At 36.8% G+C, this 25,598-nt stretch overlaps 4 protein-coding genes across 6 annotated transcripts in view; 2 read left to right on the top strand and 2 right to left on the bottom strand.

Moving 5' to 3' along the window:
* The window catches only part of LOC116201683 (probable disease resistance protein At1g61300), a 280,377-nt gene that overhangs the window by 52,438 nt on the left and 202,341 nt on the right, over positions 1-25,598 (bottom strand). The gene's annotated exons all lie outside the window — the stretch shown is intronic.
* On the bottom strand, positions 233-14,321 carry LOC116201675 (myosin-17-like). Its single transcript, XM_031532982.1, has 39 exons — positions 13,613-14,321; positions 12,707-12,835; positions 11,114-11,257; positions 10,862-11,007; positions 10,628-10,784; positions 10,449-10,507; positions 10,119-10,278; positions 9,880-10,029; positions 9,661-9,797; positions 9,423-9,569; positions 9,223-9,324; positions 8,731-8,788; positions 8,508-8,609; positions 8,330-8,367; positions 7,778-7,904; positions 7,528-7,698; positions 7,282-7,413; positions 7,023-7,132; positions 6,844-6,904; positions 6,577-6,754; positions 5,703-5,908; positions 5,400-5,519; positions 5,200-5,298; positions 4,867-5,088; positions 4,561-4,700; positions 3,732-3,849; positions 3,580-3,642; positions 3,411-3,491; positions 3,060-3,230; positions 2,466-2,618; positions 2,092-2,298; positions 1,809-1,946; positions 1,648-1,718; positions 1,465-1,564; positions 1,331-1,387; positions 1,171-1,227; positions 1,005-1,085; positions 810-892; positions 233-697 (listed from the first exon to the last, which is right to left on the bottom strand). Exons 1-39 carry the CDS (start codon positions 13,613-13,615, stop codon positions 574-576), a joined length of 4,602 nt encoding a protein of 1,533 aa, XP_031388842.1. The 5' UTR covers positions 13,616-14,321; the 3' UTR covers positions 233-573.
* LOC116201732 (40S ribosomal protein S14-3) lies at positions 18,333-20,228 on the top strand. The gene is made up of 6 exons (XM_031533123.1): positions 18,333-18,492; positions 18,802-18,921; positions 19,020-19,065; positions 19,448-19,533; positions 19,627-19,756; positions 19,972-20,228. The coding sequence occupies exons 1-6, from the start codon at positions 18,490-18,492 to the stop codon at positions 20,037-20,039; spliced, it is 453 nt and encodes a 150-aa protein (XP_031388983.1). The 5' UTR covers positions 18,333-18,489; the 3' UTR covers positions 20,040-20,228.
* Positions 21,494-24,091, top strand: LOC116201715 (putative F-box/LRR-repeat protein At3g28410). Of its 3 annotated transcripts, XM_031533098.1 has the most exons (5): positions 21,494-21,697; positions 22,146-22,212; positions 22,396-23,211; positions 23,305-23,451; positions 23,637-24,091. In XM_031533098.1, exons 2-5 carry the CDS (start codon positions 22,168-22,170, stop codon positions 23,964-23,966), a joined length of 1,338 nt encoding a protein of 445 aa, XP_031388958.1. In that variant the 5' UTR covers positions 21,494-21,697; positions 22,146-22,167; the 3' UTR covers positions 23,967-24,091. The 3 variants fall into 3 exon arrangements, with proteins under 3 accessions (XP_031388958.1, XP_031388960.1, XP_031388959.1); XM_031533100.1 differs by lacking the exon at positions 22,146-22,212 and having other exon boundaries at positions 21,495-21,697; XM_031533099.1 differs by lacking the exon at positions 21,494-21,697 and having other exon boundaries at positions 21,886-22,212.

The raw sequence follows: 25,598 nt of genomic DNA, 5'->3' as shown, positions 1-25,598 counted from the left end.
CTGCTTCAACCAATCACCTGATAGTCATATCCACAATGATTACGGCTATGACGGAGTGGAGATGAATTGGCATGGCAAGCCATTTGAATTGGCTTTGTTACAGCTTTCCCCTTTTTTTCTAACTTCCAGTTAATTACAGCAGTGTATACTGTGTATATACCATACATGACATTCAAATAACAAAGAGTACGTCAAATTAGAGATTATCGGTATACAGTATATACACTATCGGTAGACATAAAATAGGACAATGATATGTACATGGCAACATGAAGTAAAAATTTACAGTTGAGACTTTAGGAAACAAAATGATCCCAATGCCATTGCCATTTGCCACCACATGAACTACATACCATTAATGTACACATACTATACGTGCTGGCCCCAAAAAAAGTTGCAGCCATTGCTATGAGTGAGGCAACTGATGATAACCCCAAAAGAACAATCACAGGCCAATTAACCTTCGGGTTAGGTATATTTTAACCCGGTAAAATAAGACTTAAAACAATAAAATAATTTTACGGTGTATTCACAGATTCGGGGATGAGCTCCCTCGAACATGAAGTCCTATCATCAATCTGCACGCTGCAGTAAGAATGTGAATCCGGAGTTTTCACGGACTAGAGGTGGGGGGTCGATCTCAGGAACCTCGACCTGTTCAACTGACTTGGAGATATCTTCCAACGTGAATGGGATGCTGAACAACAACGAGAAGGGGATCTCAGTCAATGAATGGATGAAGAGCACTGATGGATAGAGAAATGTTTGGCAATTAAAGGGGACACGCTTGTTTTTGGGAGATGTCTTACCTCGAGTCGTCGTCCAACAGGAAGGAAGTGCTGACGGCGTTGTTGGAGTCCTCTGTCATCATGACTCTCATAGTCGAAATTACCTATGACCCCAGGAAATGAATCATTTTACCAGATCAGGCTTTCTTTAAAATGTAAAAATTTGCAGCGTCTTTTATCTTGATGAACATATAGAAGAATAGAAAAGGGTTGTACATCAGTAGAAACAGTATGGGTCCCATATTTGTCATCCCAATACATAGTACTGATCCTGTATAACTGCTGAATGCTAAGCACCTGCAAGAAGCGATAAAGGATAGTTAAGCGGATCCAGAAGTGAATCGAGAGACAGAGGGATGGGAGGGTCTAGAAGACTACTAACTGGGCAAAGATCGTTGGTTATCTCCTTCAGGCTCTTTTTTGGCTTTTGATGGATGACCTAACATCGCGAAAGGATCCAAGGGGCAAACAAGTCAACAGGATTGATGTAGGTTAACTTTGAAAGAAATCCAAAGAATCATAAAAAACTTAATAAACCGAACCAGGAAGCCAACTGCTTGTCGGATATGCTTCAACTCGTCCAATGCTGAGCCCACAAACTGGACGAAAGAAAGACAAATTTTCAGTCATCAAAAAGCAAAAGCAAAAATCGAACTGCGAATATCAACTGAATTACCTCTTCAGTTGCATCCTGGCACCATTGTTCCAATTCAGCTAGTCCAGCCTTCACATACTCTCCATTGCTAAAGGAGCAACACTCACGACGTAAAAGAAGACTGTAAAACAAGACTTTAAACTAGTCACCTACCGTGGTCAGAAGAATAATTGTCATAAAAAGTTGGTCATCGCATATGTTCACCTGTTGAATAATTGAACGTTTATGAACGAAAATATTTGAGTGAAGACCTTTCGGACAACAAATGGAGGAACCTGCAGAGACACAGCATATAAGCAAGCACTGGTACGAATATTTAATAATAACATAAGAAATTCATCTAGAGAATTTAAAATTCCACCCACATAGTTGGCTCTCATTGTCTTCAAGCAATTGTTCAGGCAGTTCACTATTCCCTTCCAATGAGCATTCAGAGCTTGCTGGGCTACAGCATTAGCTTGGGCACGCCCTTTAACCATGCTAGCACGGGATGTTCTAGGAGCCTGCCGAGAAATAAATGGACTCTCAAGCTTTCAAAATAATCTCATCTGATTGTAACAACAATTTAGAAGATTCACTTGATAAAGAAACCACAAAGAAAGATTTTATTCGAAAGAAAACTACAGATTGCGAATAAAAAGGACATACCTGAATACATAAACTGATTAACGGGGAAATCTCTTTCTTCAGATTATCTCTAATCATTCCATACATCTTCTCCAAGAAAGCAGTGAGCTGCTGCTTAAACAGCAAAGCTGGGTACTTGGCCTCGACTTGTCGCAGGTCATCAGGACCTCCAAGCACACGACTGCTCAGAAAGGAAAACCCGACACTCTGTGGAGATGCTCGAAGCCCCTGAAAATGAAATTGGAAGAATGTAAGGCAAACAAGAAATGACAGGAAAAAGCAGCAGGTCCTTCCAAAACATGCAAGAGAGGAAGACCACCAAGACAACATAAGCACAGTTTTATATACATATGGCCTGGGAATAAGTTGAAAGCCGTAAGATATTAAATACTCACTTGAGACACCCTCCCAAACAGAGAGGCAGATGTCCTGCGCCTCTGTGGAGTCATAGTAGCAGCCCCACTTGCTTTTAGGGTCCGTTGTAGGAGTATTAGTAGCATGCATGTATTCGATAACCAATAGGACAAGACATCATTGTTATCCTGGGTCTTACAAGCAAAAGTTCAAATGAGTCAGAGTATAGAATATGACATCAACAGACCTCTCAACATAGTCCCTCATCAGAGGAATTATTACCCTAACTAGTTGTCCCAAAAGAACATCTAGAGTGTTACAAAAGACTAAGCATAATCTTATACATCAAAACCAGTCCAACCAGGGACAAACTCCTCACTCTGGCTCTTTATAAAAATGGATCTGCAAATAAGCCCACTGAACTGACAGATTGTAGCTTCAAAATAGTTCCAAATTTTTTCTAATGAATGCTCTGTAAACGATATGTAATGTTACTCGAGTCGATACATCCAATTGGACCTCCTTGAAGCTCAGATTAAACTCATCAACCCATAGCTTAATCAGTCTATTCTTGGTCCAGATTTGAAACCTCTGGCAATGAAAATATATCTTCAGAGAAAAGCTTTTTAGCTTACTTCGATTGCGGCGCCTATTGTTTGGATAATGCGGTCAAATACACTTGTTCGATCAACCTCAAAAGATCTCCAATGGAGAAGGCATTTGAAGGTCAAACAGGCAGCCACAGGTTTACCTCCAGAGAATCCCAAATCTTCAGATATACACTTCATCAGGAGATCCTGATTCTCCTGCATCAAGAAACAAAAGATATTATATATATATATATATATATATATATATAGAGAGAGAGAGAGAGAGAGAGAGAGAGAGAGTAATTAAATACTACAAAAATAACATTGGACTACATTGAAAAAGAAATGACAATTTGAATATTACAGCTTCTTCCTGATGTTTTAAGGAAACCAAACCTGCTGCTTCTCATTAAGAGTTTTCTGGGGCTTTTCTTCAGTTTCAGGTTCCCGTGGATGAGCCAGAGCAAGCACTGTGTCCTGGAGATAAGAATATAATGAACTTAACTAAAGCTTTGTCATCCACTCGATGCAATAGAACACTCTAGAACCAAGAAACCACTCTTACCGGAGCTCTTCTCATTTCTCCATTCAGAATGTTTCCATTTTCTGGAATTTTCTCAGGAGTTCTCTGAAAATATGGAGCACATAAATTGGTATCCTCTGGTAAAATAGGAATACTACACAGATTACTAACTCAGGCATCTGGATTCACCATACCTGAATGATTGTTGTCCTTGATTTCATAGTCGAAGCTTTATTAGCCGGTGATATGGCAAGTGCCCGTTGACGAAGTACCTGATTCTCTGATTCCATATTTGAGACCTTCTCCTCAAGCCTGATTGCAATACATAGAAATCAAAAACTCCATAACATTATCTTTTACTTTCTCAAAGAAAAAAAAAAGAAAGAAAAAAAGGAAAAAAAAATCATGTATAGACTTGACGAACAACTGCTTTATTTTTCACCCTTAGGAGCCCATAAACAGCACTGTCCCGTAACTTCAACAAATAACCACAATACAATCAAGAAACTGTTGAATTAGTTCAGTAGCTACTGTCTTTCTCTGTCAAACAGCATCATTAAAGTACGCCAAGTTCAAACCACCAGCTTCGATTGTAAATTCAAAGAAGTGTATTACAAGAATTATACTTTACATGTAATTTTGACTTACAGTAGATGCAAAACTTTCGGGGGGAAAAATGAAAAAAAAAAAGATATCAGTGGCAGAACATCCTAGCAATATATGACTAAGGCACTTCATTTTCCCTCTCGGGGCCTAGACAACACTTAAATAAGAGAAGAGAGCGCATAATTCGATGTTCAAACAAACTGATGGATCACAAAATATACCAAAAACCTGGGCCGAAATATTGTCTGAGAATAACAATGAAACATTTCAACAGAATAGTCAAAAGATTGGTTTTTTTTTTTGTGGGGGGGGGGGGGGGGGGGGGGGGGGTGCTGTGGTGGATATCGTGTTCAAATCAACTGGAAGGATGAATTCAAATATCTTCCCAATGTAAACTGTTTTGTCTTTGTTACAAACCTTTGCACAACATCTTGAAGCCTATCCACTTTCTTCTTTGTATCATCAAGCTTCTTAATCAATTCTCCATTTCTGGCCTGAGCAAGGGCACATGCTTCATTAGCCTCCTCCGCTCTTTTAGTTTCTGATTGCAATAAACCCTGTGCAATAATGAATGAAAGCTCATTTGTTAGCAAATACTAAAATACAAACCCAAAAAAAAAAAACACATAAGGTTGTGATATCACACAACAACTCCAAAATAATCTTCAAAATTTATTTCTTGGTATTACAGTCATTATAATAACCAGAAAGTTAGTCTTCTACCTTTAACCTTTCGACCTCAGCTGTTAAGGAATCAATTTTCTTTGTATCTTCAACAATGACAGTGGTTTCTTTTGCAACTGGAGGTGCTTCTTCAATAGCTTTTCGGGCTGCCTCCCGTTCCTTAATAACCATAGAGTTAGCTCCTTCTACCTCGAGTTGCATTGCTTTTAATGCATCCTGCAACTTGGCAACCTCTTGGGCCTTTGCCTCCTCCAAATCGGTCTGCGCATGATGGATAAAGTAGAATGAACTCGCAAAGTTCAGCTGAATAGTGTCGATTGTACAGGTTAAATGTAAAGTAAAATATCTGTGAGACTCGGATGAATGTCCTACCCTTAGTCGCTTCTCTAACTGTAGACGCCATGTAAGCTCCTCCACACGCTTCTCTAGTTTATCCTTGGCTTCTTTTAGAGCACCAGTCTCTCTTGCAGCCTAGAGGATTTTGAATAAACTAATTAGAACCTGCTAAAAAATCTCAAATCGAGCACCATGAGCAAAAATGTTGATTTAAAAGCAAAAGAAAAAAGCGTAACCATTTTGAGCTGCCTAAGCTCCCTTCTCGCTACTCTGCATCTCCAGCCGCATTGAGAAATGACTGCTGCCTTCTGAAGCCTCTTGTAGTAAGAATAAGCATGGTAACCTCGCCAATGTGCCTATGAAACCAAAAAAGATAGGACGCATGTTAAACTGGAGGTCTTTATGAAAATTCCTCATAAGCAAAACCAGCAAAGCCAACCACGTAATGGGGAATTGAACAACTCCATCCTTTCAAGTGACTCGCCAACTGAAGCATAGCACGCAAATATGGTATGCTCATCACTGAATAGTAAGTATACCTGAATAATGGTAGCAGCTTTAATCCGCTTCCTTAATCTGAATTCATTCCTAGAGGCCATTGCCCTTAATCCAGTCTGCAAAATGATAGCACAAGACCTCGCTTTGAGATACAATTTGCCGGCAATGAAGGACCGCAATTGCGTCTGGATCTTCAGAGCTGCAGCTTCTCGTCTCAGCTGCTCGTACAATTTGCGGCTCATTATGCCTGCAAGGAATGATAAATATTACGTACTTATTGTTCTTCCTGATATTAATGACAAGAGCCAATGACTTCAGGTAGACAAAGAATTAGCTAGTTTTATTAAAAGCCTCAAGAAGACACCGCAAAACTTTGCTAAGCATGAGCTAATCAGTAAGGATTCATTAATATCAAGTCTAGCAAATTTACCTATTTTGCAGCACTCTTTCCCACAATTATCTCAAATATGTCAAACTGCATTTAACTCTCCCCGAGTTATTTCAGGTATGTCAAAGGGTATTTAATTCATATTGTCAGTGCAATGCCATCAAAGCTTAACCTTTTCAAGAGAAATGGACAGTTCTATTAGGTAATTGCAGGACTGTGGTTTCACGATCTCATGGCCAATGAGGACTTTACAGAAGCAACTCTATCTTATAAATCATAAAATATACCGCAAAGAACTTTTAAGTTTGATTAATCCAAGGAAGAGGGCCTGGGGAGAGTAAAATTGGCCAATTAACTTGAAAAACCTGCTTTGCACAAGGTCATTGAATAGGTTAACTGTGCAATCATGTTTTTCTAGGACGGGCGCAGTCACAGATCTGATTACCAGTCAGATCAGATTGGCCAGGTCCCATCTGGTTTTCAAAACACTGATAGAACCATTACTGTTCCAAATGATATTGAAGTACCTCGACTGAATGACTGCAACTTGATGGAAGCCTCTAGTAATGAAATGAACTGTTTGCGAGTAATAAAAGTCCGGATTCTCCTTTGAATGGTTTTCGCAGCATTCCCGAGCACCTCGGCCCTCCTAGCATCTAACTCTGCCATCTGGCCCGCTCTTAGAAATACCTTTGTTCTGCCAATCTGCCAATCATGCATCACAAGTATCATAAATATTAGCCGAAAGGGACAAGAAAGTTTGTCCATTATGAAATAGTTGTAAACAAGACCACCTGGTATCCTTTCAATCCCTTTTTATCAAGTATCATCTGGCAAGCAACTTTATCATCATAGCTGTAAGGAAATAGAACCATGGTAGGCGTCATCATATACATTAAAAACCAAACATTTATATGCATATCTGCAAAGTTGATATTGAGTTTTAGCAATAATGTGTTTCTATACAACTTACTTTCCCTCAAGAACTTCCGGGGCAAGAACACCAAAGCGGTTGAGAAATTCATAAAAGGTACGCCTGGTAGGATATCCAGCACAGCTTATCCTAACGGCCTCAAGAACACCCTGAGAATTGAGACAACCTTAGATTACACATCTTTCTCCACCAGTTGGAGGCTAATTCCAATCCAAATAAGAACAAAAGAAAGTATGGTGAAAGATCAGAAAATATGGTAAAGATCATTGGATTCATGCTATAGAAGTTATATACTCACCCCACAACGTAATTGTTGGATCACATTTAGATTCTCAAAAATAGCTGGTTTCAGATCATTGTTCGGCTTCACACATCGGATGTAGTGAGGTTCTGTCACACTCAAGATCTCCATCAGAGATTGAAGTTGCATCTGTCAAAAAAGTAAATTTAGAAGAATCACTTTTAAACTCAACAGAGCTTTTAAATAGCATAATTTACTTGCTTAACCACTAAAGCCTAGTATGAAGCCAGTGTACTAAATTACCTTAAATCGTGAGCCAATAGAGGAAAACTTGGATGACTTTGATGAATCTTCTGGAAGTGGGGGAAAGAGAGCAGACACAAATACACACTTTGAGGCAGTCATCAATGCTTGATGTTCAGCCACTACATAATCTTTGTTCTTATCCAAAAAGAGGTTGGCTTGATAGTTAACCTTTAAACCAGAAAAGATATTAGAAATTGCAGAAACACGATCAAAACTCCCCAGAGAAACTTGATAATTGGATGCTCACCTCCCCAGCATAATGCATTATAGTAAAATCAGTACGAGAGAGCTTCGGCTTGATGAAACATTTATGGTTCTTAAAAGTCTGGTACAACTTCTGGGCAAATGTGTCATGGGTAGATTTTGGAAACATGCTGCAATAGACAAAGAAAAATGCTTTAGGACCAAGCATGCATTATAATTCCAACGATTGTACTCAGTAAAGAAATAGAGGCTTATTTCATAATGTTGAGTACAATGGTTTGTACTCTGAGATTTATGTGCTGTCTCGCATGTATAGATAACTCTTACAATATCGTAGTGATCAACATTAACGCTCTACAAAGTTTTCTCCCAATCTTAGTATCATTAACATGGTGTCAAACTGAGTTCAAATCTTTATGATGAAACATAAACTCTAATTAATCAATTTGACATGTTGGGCCTTCATCATTATTCCAGCCCACAGGTGGAGAGAATTTAAACACCTTCATCTAACAGGGTAAATTTTAGAGAGATGGATATTGTCATCCTAAATTTTCAAAATAATTATCAGGATAACAGATCAAGAGAAGCATACCAGGCCTCATCCAGGAGTGCAATAATTCCTCCAGGTTTCTAGAAAAAATGGAAAGACATGTTGACGCATTAGCACATATTTGAGTCAAAATGAAAGTTGAATATATTGGAAACCATAAATTCATCCGTCCAGGTAAAAGACAAGAGGATCCCAATATTTTTATCAAGATTACACGTACTTTTTCAATCAGATCAAGCACATCCTGATTATCAATGAACTCAATATAGCTCCAATTTATCTGTTCTCGACTGTACTCCTCTTGCTCCATTTTAAACACATGCTGCAAATGCACAATTTAGATAAAATGCAGAAATAAGTAAGAATGTTAAGATCAAAGAGTGAGTAAAGTCAAGAGCTCATATGAGATATGCAAGACAAGACAACAAATTAATTTGGCTAACCTGATTGAAATGCTGCTGCAGTTTCTCATTGGTAAAATTAATGCAAAACTGCTCAAAGCTGTCAGTTAAAGCTATGAATTAGAAATAGCTTAAAGATGGTGAATAAAAATCCCCGCTTTTCACTACTCACTAAAACAAGCATGATGCAGCTCACGATGACATTGAGAGACAGAATGATAATTAAAGCCTATTTTCAGTGAAAACCTTCTCTTTGAAAAATTACAATGCCAAAACTTCTGACAATAGAACATCAACCCAATGCCAATTCTGCTGCAATTAACAAAAGATATAAAGAAAGAAAAAAAATCAAGGTTCAGGTCTAAAACTTCTTTTATTTTGGGTGAACGAAATTTGTTCTTCAGAAATGGGTTTATCTGAATCCAATTTGCCTTTTCCTTTAAATTCATCACCCAAACTAGGAAACTACCAAATACATGCTCTTCATGAACGGAAGAATGTAGAAGAAGCTATCTGTGTCATTAGCTGACTTACCTGTTGGCTTTAAAACTTTCAAAACCATAAATATCAAGAACACCAATTATAGACTTTGATGTCGGGTCCTGTCCAATCGAAATATTAATCTTTTCCACAATCCTGCAAAAAAGTTGTTGAGCATATAATAGCTAGTTAGATCCACATATCAAGAAATGACGAGAAGAAAATGTGATACTGATTTTATTGGAGAAACTTACCAATCAAATAAACGAGAATATAATGTCTTAGCCAGGGCATCCCTACTACCAACTGCATTAAGAGGGTCCAAAGTTCTTGTGATAACTTCTTCAGGTGTCACCATCACACGTTTGATTAGGGCATCTTCCAGGCTCTGGGCGTCACATCTATATATTGATATTGGTCAACTGTCAGCTGCAGCTCTCTTGGAAAAGAATTAAAAGATGACAAAGCAGAAAATAGACTTTCAGAGATTACCGAAGTAGTTCTGCTGCTGTATTTAGATGAAATCTAGACTTTTCATCCTTAATAACTGATGAATCAATCTCCTCTCCCTTAGCAAAACTAATATTGCCGAGATGAAGAATTGCTGCCACAACTCTGAAAATTGCCTCCTGAAGATATTTTTATGCATTTAGAATATAACTGAGTGACTATAAAAGCAATAAACGGCCTCCAAACAACAGAGAGACTAACTTGTTCCTGTTCACTGATGCCAACAATGTCCATAGCCCGTCTTGTTGCAAGATATTCATGAGCATCATTTACGCCATCCAACTCATAGCAATTGGATTGATTCAAGTAGTGAAATGTTTTAGGGCTTCCCAGTTTATATTTTTCAATGTCCTGTGAAAAAGTCAAAAAATGAGATCCTAAATAACTTACAATGTGGGAGAACATTAGAAATACACCGAACATAATGAGAGTTTCAGTACCTCAGGTGGAGCAGCACAGAGAAGGTAAAAGCAATGGTAGTTTCTTTCAGGATTGGAAATTTGGCAAACGCGTGAACGTTCAAGCAGATAGGTTTTAATAGCTGCTCCAGAAATCCTCCCATTTTTGTTAAATTGGATCTCAACAAACTTCCCAAAACGACTAAAGAACAAACCAATAGGAAAAGGTAGTTATTAGAGTTGCCGATGAATCATCTCTCTATAATTGAAGTACTGTGATAAATTAATACAGCTTTACAAGATTGCCATGAGCAAAAAATTTGCCTGACTACAGAACAACAAAACATAATAACAAGGATAACAAAGAAGTACCTCGAATTGTTGTTCCTGACAGTTTTGGCGTTTCCAAATGCCTCAAGAACTGGATTGGACTGCACAAAAAAGCAAAAAAAAAAAGTTTGATAAGCAATAGAATAATTTAGCTACTGCTTGATCGAGCAGGATGCTATTTTTACCAAATGATAGAACATCAGTTGTTATGATCATGTTACCTCTAGCACTTGTTGCTCCACAGTTCTGCCCTCTACTCCAGATCGTCCTCCTAAGTATGCAAGATATCTCATAAGCATCTTGGTGGTCTCTGTTTTACCAGCACCACTTTCTCCACTAACCAATATTGAATTGCTCTTTCCATCATTTATCATGGCCCTATATTCTTGTGCTAAAGTATGTCAGTGAGAAGATAACCTATAAAATTAAACAACACTGATAGGAACCTCATTCACCTGTATGCAGCATCCCCAACTGCAAAAACGTGAGGACTTAGCTCCCCTAGAGCAGCTCCCTTATATTGTTCCATCATGTGAGTATCATAGAGATGAGGCAATCTTTGGAATGGATTGACTGCAATCAGTATGTTTCCTGTGTATGTCTGAAAGTGCCAAATGATTTTCACAATTAACCTTATTGCTCAAGTACTTCAAAGCTAAAACCCTAATGATAACTGATTAAGAATAAAGAAAACAAAGATTAATTACATAGATTTCATTAAGTTGATATCTCATAGCCAGATTTTCCAAAACCCCTGGTTCATGCAAATACGAAAGCTTTGTCATGTCATCCACGCCTCCCGGTAAAGCTTCTGTATCCTTCGGATATACTTTTGATATATCTGTGACGACCTGCACAGATAAAACTGTGAGGAATCCCTCTCACTTCCAAATAAAACTGTGCCGTGTGTTAAAAGACACCACATCTTCATGCATCAATAGTCACTGATTTTAACCAAGACGCACTCCCATCAGAATCTTCTCTTTTAACATCACAAGGGTAATAAACATCCAGGAGTGTAGCAGCCCAGTGTCGGCTCATTCTACCATTTTTAGAAAGTACCTGGTGAACCCTATTACATGATCCTGAGAGGAGCGCTCTTACGCAAAAGGATGCAAAGCTTTGATAGAAAGGAGTGACCACCAAAAAACGTGGATAAAAGAGGTAGATCTAATTCATCCTTGGATTTAAATATGAAGAGCGCCCCTATAAAAAATGCTTCAGTAAAGTTCAATTGTAAGCATGTTCTCCCATTAACCATCTGCACTAGGACGTTCACTTCCACATTTGATCCAGAAAGATTTCATTTCCAATCTACTTTTCAGGGTCTAACTCCCATTTCAAGATGCAAATATGCATTCATCTTCCTTTCCTTCAAGCACCACTAATATGATGATATGTTTATTCCTTTAGCTGCATTGGTGGACCCCCAACAAACCCCCAGTCTTCTGATTGCTACTCCTGCCCTATTAGGTGCATTTCTCAAGTGAGACGGCTTATAATAACTAATTTTGAGCTTTCTTCTCCTTAAAAAGAAACAGGTTCTACTCCGGATTGCACCTAGGTTTACTGACTCTTCATATCTCATTTTTTGATTTTGCGTCCTTCATAGGCTCTCATGTTCCCCGATGATCATTTCTGTCAAAGGAGCAAATCTCCAATTTACAGTTTCTCCACAAGCTTCCACAAATTAGAGTTTATACATAAGCTAAATTGCAGAAAAAGAATGATTTGCTGTTTGATTATGCCAGTAGCATGTCGATATGCCTAATCACAAATCCTGGTTTGGTGCTGCCCAGAAGCTTTCTAGTGTTTATCGCAAGATAGATGGAGACCTTCAGTATCTCATCTGCCCTAAATCATTTTCAAACATGGGAATCTTCAAATAATATAGCTGGAAAAAGGATCTTCAGACTTAAATGCCATCCCACTCCTTCACTGAGTCAGCTCGATGGAGGATCGCTCCAACTTTTTTATTCTTTCCATGGGCAATAAGTTATTTAAGGAGAGCTCAAGACATTCCCTCTTTCATGTGCATGTTTTCTTCCTTCTGACAATTGTATTTCCGTTTTATGTAAATGTCAAGGGAGGTTGAGCATACGTAACTTGTATGCTCCTTCTTAGTGAACATAATTATTGCTCGCTAGAAGAAAAACTGGAATGGATGAGTATTATGGTATTTCTTGTAACAAATATTTCTGCTTTCAGAAAATTCAACGGCGAAAACTTTTCAGTCCTCAATTACGTGTCTGCCTAATCATTGACAAATATGAGCAGGTATCGGTCGATATGCCACTTACTCTCTTTCCATTTGTTGTATTAACATGAACCTTGTGACTGCTGATTGAAGTAACTTCTCCATCAATCCATGCAAGGACAGGATCCTCCACCCATACATGAGAACCTACAATTATCTGCACAGGCTCAGCCTGCAAAGAGAAATGACAAATGTGAACCTGTATGTTCCATTGGCATAAACATGAACATGCCCTAGTAAGGATAAAGAGGTTGTGTGCATGTTCGTTGTTTGATGCCAATATTTGGTAGTAGATCAATGAAGTACAGTTGCTTCGCAGAACAAAAAAGAGATCACGGGAAAAAATTCAATTCGAGCTTCTCCCTCAATCAATGCAAACTTAATTTTTCATCTTGAGAATGATGACCATTCCAATAAACCCCGCTGTAAAGATTAAATAAACATCTAGCTTTAACTTTCCCGTTTGAATGCTCAGATTACACTGAAATATCATGGCCTTGAAATCCCAAATTCCAACTATGCATGGCCTAATAAATGCAACAAAATTTGAACAAGTAAAGACATCCAATAGGAGCAACGCAGAACTAAGATCCTTATATCACGTAACATCTTAAACTCCCACCATGTAATTTCCTGAATTGCATAGACCCTACGATGTACCGCGTCAGAGTACAACAAGGCAGGCCAACCACGAAAACTCAGTATCTTCAAGTTATATCCATTACACAGTCTCCTGTGGATGCAACAATCATGTAGTGGCACAACACATGACATCGTTTGGAAATGCACTACAAACTTAAATCAGAAATGGCGAATAATGCCACTTCAACACCAGGAATCACATATGGAGGCACTAGACAATGACTTCCCCTTTTAAACCAGAGTGCCCAACTATGGCAATTGAGGTAACTGGTGAATGAAATACCAAGCACAAGGATTTTGGGTTTACCATTGGCAACACCGCGGGAGGGATTCGACCCTCAACTCATCAAACAGGGCTCCCCATCAAGCTTCAGAGTCGAATCAAGTCCTCGAGGAGTCAAAAGCTCTGTCCAACCAATATCCCACCTGTTTTAGCTCTCCCTCCCAACAGGAGGGTCCCCGAGCTTCTTCTTCCCCAAGCTTATCCAACAAACAACTTCCCCTTCCCTCTCACCAAACCGAAATTTCCCCTCTGGAGTCTATCCAATCTCTGCTGCACGGTTCGCTATCCTCTGCTTTCTCTGCAGCTGCTGAAGCTTCAGATATTCAAGCTTATGCACCAATCACACCAAACACCTCTCTACGTATCTCTCTCAGCTGAAAGGGACCGTGAATCTCTCTCTACAACTTCAGAAGCTTCCAACTTTGAAGCTTATATACCAAACCCACCTCCCGTTTTCTCTCCCCGAGCTCTGTCGTTTGGCGTATGCACCTCTCCGCAGCTTCTGAAGCTTCCAAATTCTCTCTCTCTAGAAATTGAATCAGTTTCTCCCTCTGGAAGTTGAGCTCCTCCTCCCTTTCTCTTCTCTCTCTGAAGCTTTTGGAAGCCTTTTTGGCAGTGCTTGTGGTGAGATAGAAGGCAGAAATGGCTTGTGGGGACAGATGTGGTCTCCCACACACAACACCAAAGCGTTTCTTACTCCGTCTCTCTTCTTCCGTTCGATTTTCAAAACCTCTCTCTCTCTCTCTCTCTCTGCAAATTCCTGTCAGATAAAGAGGAAGACGACAGCCATTGTAGCGTCATTATTGACTAATCAAGGCTTAATTTCGAAAATCCGGAGTTTAATCAATCCGTTGCTAAATTGGACGGCTCTTTCAGCTTATTTACGATTCTGTCACGAGCATGACGGAGTGTTTCATCGTGCCAAAAAAAAAAAGATCCTTAGAATGGTCTACTTCCATTACACTCCGGCCCCGGGCACCATCCCGCATGTGACGCGCAAAACTTAAATACGAATGCTTATAATCTTCTGTGTCGTACTTCGGTCTGATTGTGAATAGATTGAGAAACTGTGAATCCATTTGCATAACAATATTTTAAAAAGTTTTATCATACTCCGTAATGAAAGATTGTAACAATTTATTGAGTCGGTATGTTGGTGGGACAGTTGATCGTTCCACCGAGCCATTTATCCAATTTTGATTTTTGCATCCACATATGTTAATTCATATTTCCTTATTGACCCCTTTTATATGAGAAATTTAATTCAATGCCCATATGGAATATTTATTTTTGGATGTCTTTCGAGAAATCTTTTATTCGTAAGAGGAATCGGCTAGATCTCATCCTCGAGTGAACCTAAAATATCATTTTGTGGAAAAACAAAAAAAAATTCCCGTATTACCACCTTGATAATGTCTTTATCTATAAACACATTGCATTAAATTATTCATAAAAAATTGCATTAAATTGAGTTATTCAGTTATTTATGTTGCCTATTTGATATTATTATCATGTACCTTCCTAAATATAGCCACTCGTAAATATTAGAAGTTGCATCTAATGCATATAATTTGAAATGGTGTATATCCACCGACGAGGTTATTTTCGTCTCATGATATCAATTATTCAAATTTGAAATATAATGCTGACAAAGATTTTAAAATTTTCAAGATTTACGAAAAAAAATTTAAAAAAGATTGAGATCCCCCAAGTAAGGGCATTGCAGTAAATTTGGGTTCCTGCGAAAACGAGTTCTCCAACCTTTCACGACAAGACATAGGGATATATGCCTGTCTTTGCTGGCTCTTGCAAAATGTGTTAATTTAGTTTTAAAATGAAAATTAAATTAAAAATGTATTATTTTTATATCCAAATTAATGGATTTTTATGCTGCATTTGGTTTCAAAATTAAATTTTGATTTTGAAAAAAAAGTGATGTAAATGGGATCCACCATTTAACTTTATATAAGTTATTTTGTTTTGTTGTGAAAAAAAAAAGATATAAATGGGGCTTACTCTTTGACTTTGTATGAGTTATTTTGTTTTGTTATGGATAGAATTAGGTTAAAGTTGTCATTTTAAAATTATATTTGTAAACTACACAAGTCATTAAATTTAAAAAAAAAAAATTATTGAAGCAAATGTGTATATTAGTCCGCACGTGCGGCAAGCTGCCTTCCTATCCAAACCCCGTAAATCCAATTCCTAACCAGATCAATGTTTGGTAAAACTCCATTACAACTTCAATACACTCCATTTTTTTTTTGCCAAATTCATTGTTATTTTCTTTTCTTATTTAATAATAAAATTTCAGACATATTTATTCATAACCATTATTATAATCAATTTTTTAGTAATAAATTCCCTAACTCAACTCCATTTTTCATCAATTCCACAATATAATTATTACTTTTTTATTTTTTTCTATTTAATAATAAATCATTACATATACTTTTTTAACTATCGCTACAACCCAACTTAAATATGTACATTAACATTTGGAATGAAAAACTCCACCTCTATTACAAAACGCCACCTAATTGACTAAAAGCTCCTTCACCTTACTATCGAGTAAAGGTTATTAATTTCATTCTCATTGCGTGTATCGGCAATTCACCAGTTTCAAGTTCGTTCCAGCACCATTACATATTATACAATAAATATACTCGCACAACTGTGTTATACAGATCTAATAGATTGTTCGAACAAATATCTTAAATCTATATATATTTTTTATAAGTATCTTAAGTATATTGATTGCAAAACAAACGGCATATATTTTGGTTTTTAAATAGATACTGCTTATTAGTTCATGTGATTGACCAAATACCAAAGAGGGTACAATATAGTAGAGTACGTCTTTCCTTGGTAATTTAGAGGTCTTGGATACAATACTCATTGTGGGACCATCATTATCCCTTTATTAATTATTAAGATTTCTATTATTAAATTCATGAACTTCTATTGTAATTGGAAAAAATAGATACACAATTAAAAAAAAAGAGTAGTATATCAATCCTATCCTAGAAAGATTATAATCTGCCAAAAAGATGGGGAAAAAAAGTAATGCATAGGCATTTTATTCAATCACGTAAAATGTATATCTAAACATAAAAAAGAATATTAGATAATAATAATATTTATATTTCCCAGAAAATTAAAAATGTTTGAAAATTCTGAGCTTGCATATCTTGGCAATTTGACAGCAAAATAAATATATATTAGACGAGGGTATTGTTGCGCCATGCCCCGATAAGAATAATTTTTCGAAAATTGTTAATTTGTCATAATAGTTTGTGTAATAACTAATATATAATATAACTGAAATTAATGACAAAACTACTAATGAATAAAATTATGAACACTTGATTGATAGTGAGTGCTCCAAATTTCTTTCTCATAAATTTCATAATTTAAAATTTTGATGTTTTCAATTACAGTATCATGATCGTAATATAACCGACCTTAACTAGTGTGCTAATTTTAGGTGAACGAACTTTCTTGCAATAGGTTCGATATTTATTAAAAGCATATCGTAGTCAATGCCAAGTTAATACCTAAACAATAATTAAGTTCAGTCAATATGTTAGTCCAATATTACGTTTTACTATAAAAATAAGGACATTTATGTCATCACAAATCAAAAGAGAACTTAAAATATAAATTTAATATAGAGTTTTTTTTTTACCAATGTGGGTTGGTTTTAGATGAATCAGCACTTGTTATTCTTAGCTAAGTCCTCGAGTATGAGTTTTGTGATGGGAGAAAATCACGATTGGGAGAGGTTTATCTCTTAATTGATGGACCTCGTTGGAATCTAGATTAATCGGACCCAGAGGATCTTTAAATAACAAATGATGCACACTGAAAAAAGCATAAATATAAATAGACTATTTAAATTGTAAAAAATTGAAATAGGCTTTCATCAATGTTGGCTGATTTTTGGTGAGCTGCAGAAAATTCACAATCGGAAGAGGTTTTTCTATTGGTGGGTCGAGCTAGCACAAACCTAGATTAGTCAGATCTAGTAAACTTTCGAATATCAAGTAGTACGTACCTAAATAATATAATAAAAAAAATAAAAAATGAAAAGAAAATTTTTTTTTATACTTATTTAAAATACGAAAGGAAAAAAAATGAGAGCGACACATGGCTTTTCAAACAAGAGTTTTAGTATATATAGAAGATTAGGTGCATCATAATTTGGAGAATTGAAATATATAAATTGGACATAAGTCTGGGGAGCTTGGAAAATTCAATAGACCATCCACAGTTCTCTCTCCATTTTTTGGAAGGTCATTTATGGTTCAGGTTCATATATGTTCATGCATGCATAAATTTAGTCAACGTCAACAGAACATCAACCGCAAACTAAGAGAGCAGGTCAAAGTTTATGTGGAAAATTCTCCTTGAATGAATAGAAAACTATTATAAGAGTAATTTGAATTAATAATATATATATATATATAAATTAGACATGAAATCTGACATTTTTTTTACTTTTTCAATTATAAAAGAGGCCAAATTGGAGTGACTTTATATTTATTTTCCTCGTTATAAGAGGGGCTGCTAACTCCATTTCAACTCAAGAGGCATCTCTTAGGATTAATTGACCTCACTTGGGAAAAAAATGCTGCTGAAAAACTGGTCCACCAACGAATTGTTCACATCTCGAACCGGAACACATACCGGTTCGGTCGGTAAATAGATATGGTTCGGTTCGGTTTATTAAACATAATGGACGAACGTCCGGCTTGCTAATGCGTTCCAAAAACCCTAGCTATTTAATCGAGTACGTACTTTGAGCTGCTCCGTTCACTCTGGCAGTCGGCGGGCGGAAGGAAGCAACACTCCTCGTAACCCTCACGTCCCCTTCTTCTCCGTCTCCTTCTATCTCCAAAATGGTAAGTGATGTCCGCGTCCATCACGCTGTGCTTCACAGATCAATAGCTCGTCCGTAGATCTCCTGTCAATCAGTGCTTCCCGTTCGATTTATCGGTTTATTGGAGTCTAGCAATTTGTAATATGAGAGGATAAAAAGTTGTGCACTTGAGATGGGCGATTCTGGTTTTGGAGCTGTTTTAATGCTTAATTTCGATGTTTCTGTTCGGATTTTCCGATGTAAATAGCGGTAAGTAGTCGGCAGGAAGCTCGAGTTGTTCCCTTTGGCGTCTGACGTTTTGTGCTCTGCCATTTGTGCGAGGGATTTACAGTCGAAGAGAAAGGTTAGGGAGCCCAAGGAGGAGAACGTCACCCTTGGACCGGCTGTGCGTGAGGGGGAGCACGTATTCGGGGTCGCTCACATTTTTGCCTCTTTTAACGACACATTCATTGTAAGCATCATTGATATCTCTTGGATCGGCATTGTATCGTTGTCATAGTATTATTGCCTTTCCTATTCCTATTAATACTGCGTGCTTTAATATTGCAGCATGTTACTGATTTATCCGGCAGGGAAACAATGGTTCGCATCACTGGTACGATAACAATGTCTAGTTTCCGTCTCTGTGACCTGCATTGTTTTGGATTTGTTATGATAACTAGTAATATGTTAGGAGAATTGGAATGTAACGTTAAGACTTGGCTTGTTGTCCCTTATCTATTATTGAAGTTCAGATGTCCTGTAAAATCTTGCTGCCCTTTCAACTAGGCTGCACAAGGAATTTTCTGTTACAGATGTGCTTTAGCTTTTGCCCTGTTGTTGTTTCAGTGAGTTCTTTTGATAGTAATTATTCTGATGATAAATCAAGGATTCTTGATCAGTTGTTATTCTAGGCTTAGCTCGTAACTGGCTCTAACGATTAGTGACGGTCGTTTCATTTTCTGCATCTCTTATTCGATTGAAATGTCCATTTTCAGGAGGGATGAAGGTGAAGGCTGATAGGGATGAATCTTCACCATATGCAGCCATGCTTGCTGCACAGGATGTTTCTCAGCGCTGCAAGGTATTATCTTCTCCGACTTTATCAGGTTTACTTGTCTCTCCCCCCCCTGAATTGGGCTCTTATTGTGCTCGATCCTTTTTGCTAAATATGCAGGAGCTTGGGATCACGGCTCTTCACATTAAGCTTCGGGCAACTGGAGGAAACAAGACCAAGACACCTGGTCCTGGTGCCCAGTCGGCACTCCGAGCCCTCGCCCGTTCCGGCATGAAAATTGGCCGCATAGGCACGCTACTTCACCTTTCTGCCGACCTTTTCCACATAATTGTTAGTTATGAATTCTTGCTATCGGTGGCTTTGAGGAATGGAAGAGATACCTGTCCCCCCAAAGAACTGCCAGCACCTAAGAAACTAGTTGGCTGCTGTGGATAATATCATTTCTTATATGTTAGTAGAATTCTTGTTTTCTTATACGGGATTTTGTTTTTGCTGATGCTGCAGAGGATGTAACGCCGATTCCGACTGACAGCACTCGTAGAAAGGGAGGTAGAAGGGGAAGGAGGCTGTAATTGCTCTTCTTATCTCTTTGCTTTTGTTGGCCTGCTTTTCTCAGATAATTTTTGCACTAGATGTAATGCCTTAATCATCTGTTGAACTTTCAATACATTTGGTCGGTTTTATGTGTTCTGGTGACCTTTTAACATTTCGAACATGATGAAGTCGAAAAGTTTGGAGACAATCTCCTATTCCTGTGTTTTTGAGATTTACATTTTATTCTGCTCATCAAGTCATGCAGCGTTCTTCCTGTTCTTCACAATATCACAGATAATCCCAAGACAATTGTTTTTTTGCTTCGTTTTCCTTTGCTTTCGATGAGTTGAGAATTATATCGGACTATGGACTGGTCACTGAGCAAAATGAGATCAATCATGTTTCTTCATACATAAAAATTTCCCTAAAAATCACATGATTCACAAATTTCCTGGTTGTGTGCTAATGGCATGCAAAACACACTTACTTGCCCAACTGTAGAGGGATTCAATTTCAGAAGTTGGTCTTGCGTGGCCAGCTTAGCCGATCGTGTAAAATCCTCCCCACAGTTAAAAAAATGTTTAAATAAATTTTAAAATAAGGAATATTGGGATGATAACTGGGCTACATCTGATTAGATTCTATACATTCGAATAATTTCAATTTCACAAAATAGTTATTATTTAAGTATTTTTATTTGCAAAATCAAAAATTTTTAAGTGTAAATCATTTCTATAATCAGCGACACCTCTCTTTTCAAAAATTAGTCACAAACCATATGTTCTTTCGCTAACATGCCACCAAGATAACATTCACTTGGCTAGGTGAAGTCATGTGACAAAACTATGAAAAACGACCCGTTACCTGATTTTTTTTTTATCCGAACCAAATCTGATCCGATTTAAGGAAAAAAAGTAGATATCAGAGAAAGGAAGGGCGGCATGTGACTAATTTTGAAATGAAGGAATGTTGTTGACCATTTTAAAAATTATAAAGGTATTGTCGAAATCTTTTCAAATTTCATATAGAAGTTGAAAAATCAGTAAATATCCCCTACATAACCGCCCTACCATGTGTGTGAAGAATTTAAAATTCAAAAAGTATTTGGAAGATCACATTTTTAGTAATTATATTTATTCATAAAACCTCAAATATCAGATAATTATAAAACTAGAGAAAAAAAATGATAAAAGAGCCCAATTTGAAGGTGAAAGTGAGCCCAGCTCAGCTCCGTTTTCATATATATGAAAAGATAAAAGATAAACATATAATTTTTTTTATCGATAAATCGATAAGATATAGATATAGATAGATCGATATTAAATATTAAATGTATATGTATGGAGATAGATACAGATATATTAAAATATATATTTAACTTTTGAATTTAAAAAAGTTTTCAAAAACATTTTTCTGATAAACACATGATATTCGGTAACTTATCCTATACAATTAAAAAACCAAAAAATTATTAATCATTATATCTTTGGCCGATCGGATCGGACTGCTCCCCCAATAATCCTCAGTCCACAGAGTCCGCTGGGACCGAGAGAAACACACGGAGAGGCAGTGTCTTTTGTCTCTCCCAAACGCACCCTCGATTGATCTTGTTCATCGTGATAGATATCGACTAGAGGTCTGATATTTAAGATGGCTACGGGATTGATTGTGTAGCGACATCCTCGGAAAAACTGTGGTATGTATATTCCTAGTGATTCTTTTGGTTCGGATATGTTTTTTATTTTATATATCTTCAATATACAAAAATCTTTTTCAGAAAGGGACTGTCAGATTTATCAAAAAGAGGGGATCTATCAGGACTTCTTTTTTTCCCCTCAAATTATGATGATTCTGTTTGGCCCTAAGCTAATATATTATTATCACTTTCATTTTTTTGGGTAAGCACTTGATATCCAGAAATTTATTATTTTTATTTAAAAAAAATTATAATTATCCTTGGCCAATTGGGAGACGGACTGCTCCCTTTTATAAGCCTCACTCCGCTGAGAGTGACAGAAACACGCGCAGAGGCAGTGTCTTTCGTTTCTCCCAACTGCTAAACTCTCATGTATCAGTGCTGTATATATATATATATATATATATACTCATTATACACACTGGATTGATCTTGTTCATCTTAATAGATTAGAGGTCTGATAATTTAAGATGGCCACGGGATCGATGATGGCAGCAACCTCGGAGGAAACTGTGGTAATTACCAAGTACTTTGGTTAGGATCAGTTTTATTTTATTCTTTTCCAGCTTACGCAGTCTATCGATTCAGAATGATTTGCGATTCAATAGACTTGTGGATACATACATGTGTAGTGTGTATTTTGTTATGATCATGCTGGTTCATGCTTGGTATATAATTTGACGTCTTTTAATTGCAAGGATTGGATAAGCTCAGCACCGGATGACGTTCTCATCATGGTATTGTCTCGCTTACCGCTGAAAGAAGCGGCCAGAACCAGCATTCTGTCCCGTAGATATAGATACTTGTGGACACATTCCACGAAATTGGATTTTGATGCTTCTGAGACGTTGGCTCGTATCCTCGACGACATGTTGATCAAAGAAAACGATAGAGATGAGTATATGAGCTGGGTCGACCAAGTGATTGTGGCTTCCCAGGCCCCGGTCTTGGATTGCTTCAGAGTTCGCTTTTACCTGGATTCAAGACATTCAGACAAGATTGATTCCTGGATTAAGTTCGCCCTGGAAAGAAGAGTGCAGTCGCTTGAACTGGTCATGATTTCCGACCTCCGTGTGCTGTATCCGCACTATACTTTTCCCAGCTTTACATGTGGCGTCGAGTTCTTGACGTCCCTTGATCTGGTGGATGTTGACATCACTTCGGAAGGTCTCACATGTTTGCTATCGAAGTGCTTGCTGCTCGAGAAATTCCACATTGCACGGTCACGGAATTTAAACCATTTTGAGATTGCTGCTGGTCCCCCTCTCCGGTTAAAGTGCTTAAGTATACTCTGGGAAGTAATAACTATCACGATTTCGGCCCCTACTCCCGACCTCCTGTCCTTCAGGTTTTGTGGAGGAGTGAAAAGCTTGCACATTGAAAGCGCCCCTAAACTTATAGATTTATTTATCAACAGGCACCCTGCCCCATTGAGCCTTGTTCTCCGACCTCTTATGCACTCCTTCTCCCAGCTTCAGACCCTTAGTTTTTCGCTTTTCATGGGTTGGAAAAAGGTAAAACACATCCCAAGGTTCTTTTTTTTTTTTTTTATTATTATGTTAATATCAAGAATAATCATGACTTTGAGGTTATTTCCTACTTTACAGGCGATCCGCATAACACCACTACTTCCGGAGATGACTTGTCTGAAGCATCTCACATTGCGTGTTTACTCGTTTAACAGCGATACTAGACTCCACGGCTTAACTTCCTTGATTAAGAAAGCCCCTTCATTACAGCGGTTAACAATCAAGGTAAACACTCGAGTAGATTGCTCCGCATGAATATACGATGTCTTTCTAGTCTGCCTTAATGCGAGAATATACCTATATATGTATATATATTCTTCTCCAAAATACTTACTTTGATCAATTGCAAATTAAGGTCTGATTTGTTGTGCATGGACTAATTAAGGAGATGATACTCTTCTTTTTCACAGATGAGTCGGCTAGGTGCTCGAGTAAAGTTGAAGACGAAACGATTTCACAAGTACTCTCACCCATCCCTTCGAGTCATGGAATTGAGAGGTTTTGAAGGGTCGACAAATGACATCGAGCTGGCGTTGTATTTGCTCAGTATAGCTACTTTGCCCGAAAAGCTTATAATCGATCTGCGCCATGCCTACCTAGATGGATACTATGCTTTCGAGGAGCGTGCAAAACTGGAAGGGGCGGTAAATCGTGCTTTGGAGCTTCGTTCACTGATGGCTCCAGAGGTTCAGCTGGTTGTGAATTTGCTAGCGGATTCCCAAGAGGCTTGTATGGATTAACAATACAAACTATGTAGTTTTGATATTTATTTATTTATTTATTTTTGTGTGAACCTCGGTATTTGAAAGCCCAACTAGGCCTCCTCTAATCCAATCGATCTGGGTCGGCCCATTAAGGGGTAAAACTCTTCCAGCGTGGATTTTTTGCATTCACAATGATTTGAATCCGAGACATTACTTAAGTAAAACAAACGCCGAACCGCTTCAATCAATTAGTTATATTTGATATTTCTTTTACCAGAAGAGAATAAAAATGTTAATGTTGCAATGACTGATTTATGGGACATCAATCAATAATCAATCTTTATCTTTATATAAACCAGCGTGAGTTGATTTAAGCGGTTCTCTGCTTATTCCACTTAAACAAAATCTCGGGTTTGAATCATCGTCAATGCAGAAAATCTACGCTGAGAGAGTTTTACCCTTTAATGTACCGACCTGAATCGATTGGATTAGTCAGGGTCTAATCGGGCTTTCGGATATCAGAGTTGGCACCGAAAAATCTATATCTATATATAAGTAAAATTAATTCCCATAAATATTTAATAAGGTTATAGTTAATATAGTTAGAATGGTTAATTTGCTTCATCTATTAATAATTTTTATAAAAATTTCTTATATTATTTTAATATTTGAAAAAAATACTAAAATGAGTTCATCTATTTCCATTATTGATATAATTGCTAAATCATATTTTGATTATTATCAAATTCATATATCCATATTCTCTATATATAATAGAATACATTATTTAATGTATATAAGAGCAAACTCCTGAAAACTAATATAACCTAGAAAATTGTTAAGCAAGAAGTGACAATAAATGCAAAAATCGCTTTCTGGATGGAATTCAATTCAATTTATAGATTAATATGTATGTATAATTAATCTAATATTTTTAATACAAATGACAATGCATAATATCATAAATATGACAAATTTTAATTTTCAAACTAATATAATCTAAAAAATTAATAATTAAGAGCTGATAAATGTAAAAATCATTTTTCAAGATAGAATTCAATCCCATATGTAGATTAATATATATATATATATATATATATAATTCAGCTAATTTTTTTTATATAAATGACAATGCATAATTTCATAAATATAAAAAAATTAGACTAATATTGTTCAAATTATCAACATAATAATTTATTAATTAAATGACTTAAAAGCAAGCTTGGTTTGCAAAAATATGAATAAATGATTAATTTGAGTTTCAAATTAATTATTTATTTTTATTAATAAGAAATATTGTTGTTAAAATGTGATCAATAATTCACATAAATATGATAACATGTATATGATAATGAATTCGTGCAACGCATGTGATAGAATACTGTAAAGTAAAATTGACAGATTAAATGTGCATCTATATTAACCTTTATTTTATTATTAAATCAAATAAAAGTAAAAATATAGAATGTGCATATAGTATTTTAAGTATCTACATTCCATAAATCACGAAAAACAAAAATTTATGGCCCTAACAATATGTTCTTTATAAATTGATTAATTTAAAAAGCAATATGGTCACTTATATGATTAAAATTCAATATATCCAAAGCATTTTGACTGAAAAACGCATGCAATTTTTACAATGATTTATATTTAAATAACTATCGA

Source organism: Punica granatum, chromosome 3 (genome assembly GCF_007655135.1).
Source record: "Punica granatum isolate Tunisia-2019 chromosome 3, ASM765513v2, whole genome shotgun sequence".
Taxonomy (NCBI): domain Eukaryota; kingdom Viridiplantae; phylum Streptophyta; class Magnoliopsida; order Myrtales; family Lythraceae; genus Punica; species Punica granatum.
This window is presented reverse-complemented; position numbering and strand designations above follow the sequence as displayed.